The 2610-nt window shown below is 41.1% G+C and overlaps 1 protein-coding gene across 1 annotated transcript; it reads right to left on the bottom strand.

Annotated features, from left to right (window-relative positions):
• Positions 1-1794: 1794 nt before the first annotated feature.
• LOC138893564 (uncharacterized) lies at positions 1795-2409 on the bottom strand. The gene is made up of 2 exons (XM_070178192.1): positions 2296-2409; positions 1795-2169 (listed from the first exon to the last, which is right to left on the bottom strand). The coding sequence occupies exons 1-2, from the start codon at positions 2407-2409 to the stop codon at positions 1795-1797; spliced, it is 489 nt and encodes a 162-aa protein (XP_070034293.1).
• Between the last annotated feature and the right edge of the window lie 201 nt (positions 2410-2610).

Raw genomic sequence — 2610 nt, forward strand, 5'->3', positions numbered from 1 at the left:
CCATCCTTTAATATCTTTATCTAACAATTCACAATATATTCATATATATCAATTAATATTAATTAAACAAAGAATACAATGTACACAAGTAATTCATGCTTTGAGTCCTAAACTACCTGGACTTTAGCATTAATAGTAGCTACGCACGGACTCTCGTCACCTCGTGCGTACGTAGCCCCCGCAATTAGCAATAATTATTCAATTTAATCCCTATGGGATAATTTCCCCCTCACAAGATTAGACAAGAGACTTACCTCGTCTCAAAGTCCACTTTCCGATTACCACGTCGCGTTGAATTCTTGATTCGACGCCGAAAGATCCGAAACTATCCAAACATTATACACAATAATTAATATATGTTAAATGATTCGAAATTTATCTATTAAATAAATTACCTTATCCAAATGGTAAAATTCCTAAAATTCACCCTAGGCCCACGTTCTCGGATTCTAGAAATTTTTGGATGAAAACGTTATCCATAATCTCAAGAACTTAAATATATAATTTCTACCCAATTCCATAACTATTTTCGTGGTTAAAATCTCATTTTTATAAAAATATAGGGTTTTCACCTAAACCCTTGATTTCTAAGATTTACTAGTTATAATCTACCTATAATCTATGTATTTAACTCAAGGGGTGTGGAATTAACTTACCTTCAAATTGCTAGTTGAAATCCCCCTTTCAAAAGCTCTGAAATCGCCCGGAAATGGAGGAAAAATGGGCTCCAAATGTATGATCCCCGATTTTAACACATTCTGCCAAGCAGGGGTTTCGCACCTGCGGAAAAGCCTCGCAGGTGCGAGCTTAGGTTGACTGCCCAGCTCCACATTTGCGCTCTTGATCTCGCACCTGCGCGTTCACAGGCGCGCCCGAGATTCCGCACTTGCGATGGCAGGCCTCCCCTTCCCTCTTCGCTTATGCGAATAAATCTCGCATCTGCGAGTGTCGCTCCTGCGAGCTTCTGCCGCACTTGCGAATGTCGCACCTACGGGTGGCCAAGCGCAGGTGCGATTCTGACAGTAGCTGGGAGCTTCAGTTCTGGCTCCCAATTTCCAACTTGGTCCGAGCCTTATCCGATTGACACTCGGGGTCCCCGGGACCCCGTTCGAACATACCAACAAGTTTGAAATCATAAAACGGACTCGCTCGAACTCTCGAAACGTGTAAAACAATATCAAATCTAAGAATCATACCCTAAACCAAATTGATTCAAACTTAAGAATTTCAAGTTCTTCAATTTAATTCCAATGCGCCGAAATATACCTAAACTACTCGGAATGACACAAAAATTTGCGTGCAAGTCTTAAATCACTATACGGAACTATTCCCAAACTCAGAATTCCAAACGGACTTAAATTACTCAAAATCCTACTCCAAACCAAATTTAAAGAATTTTAAACCTTCAAATAGTTGATTTTTACTATTAAGCGTCAAAACGCTCCCGGGTTATCCAAAACCCGATTCGGACATATGACCAAGTCCAAAATCATCATACGAACCTATTGGAACCGTCAAATCCCGATTTTGTGGTCGTTTTCTCAAAATGTTGATCGAAGTCAAACTTGTCCATTTAAAGCTAACTTAAGGAACCAAGTGTTCCGATTTCAACCACACACTTTCAAATCCCGAACCAACCATCTCCGCGAGTCACAAATTAATAAAAGAATGTTTGGGGAGTTTTATTTTAGGGAACGGGTTTCTAAAAGTTAAAATGACCGGTTGGGTCATTACATTCTCCACCTCTTAAACAAAGGTTCGTCCTCGAACGGGTTTAGAATAATACCTGGAGTGCTAAATAAGTAGATATTTGCTCCACATGTCCTCCTCAGCCTCCCAAGTCGCTTCCTCAACTGGTTGGCCCCTCCACTGGACCTTTACTGCAAAAAATTTCTTGGACCTCAACTGGCAAACTTGTTTATAAACAATGGAAAATGGCTCTTCTTCATAACCCAAACTCTTATCTAGCTGAACTATGCTGAAGTTTAACACCTGTGATAGGTCAGCATGATACTTCCGGAGCATAGATACATGGAAAACAGGATGAACTCCGGATAGACTGGGAGGCAATGCAAGCTCATAAGTGACCTCTCCAACTCGCTTCAACACCTCAAATGGGCCTATAAACCTTGGGCTCAACTTGCCTTTATTCCTGAATCTCATAATTCCCTTCATCGGCGAAACCTTCAAAAGAACTTTTTCACCTACCATAAATGATAAACCACGCGCTTTCTGATCCGTGTAACTCTTATGTTTGGACTGTGTTGTACGAAGTCGCTCCTAAATCAACTTTACCTTTTCCAAGGCATCCTTAATCAAATCAGTACCATATAACTTAGCCTCAACGGGCTTAAACCATCTGATAGGTGAACGGCATTGACAGCCATATAAAGCCTCAAATAGAGCCATCTCGATACTGGATTGGTAACTGTTATTATAAGCAAACTCGGCCAAAGGTAGGAAATGATCCCACTAAGCTCCAAAGTCAATCACACATGCCCTGAGCATATCCTCAAAAATCTAAATTGTCCGCTCTGACTGCCCGTCGGTCTGCGGATGAAAGGTTGTGCTGAGATCTACATGGGTCCCCAAATCACTCTGTACCGCTCT

Source organism: Nicotiana tomentosiformis, chromosome 6 (genome assembly GCF_000390325.3).
Source record: "Nicotiana tomentosiformis chromosome 6, ASM39032v3, whole genome shotgun sequence".
Taxonomy (NCBI): domain Eukaryota; kingdom Viridiplantae; phylum Streptophyta; class Magnoliopsida; order Solanales; family Solanaceae; genus Nicotiana; species Nicotiana tomentosiformis.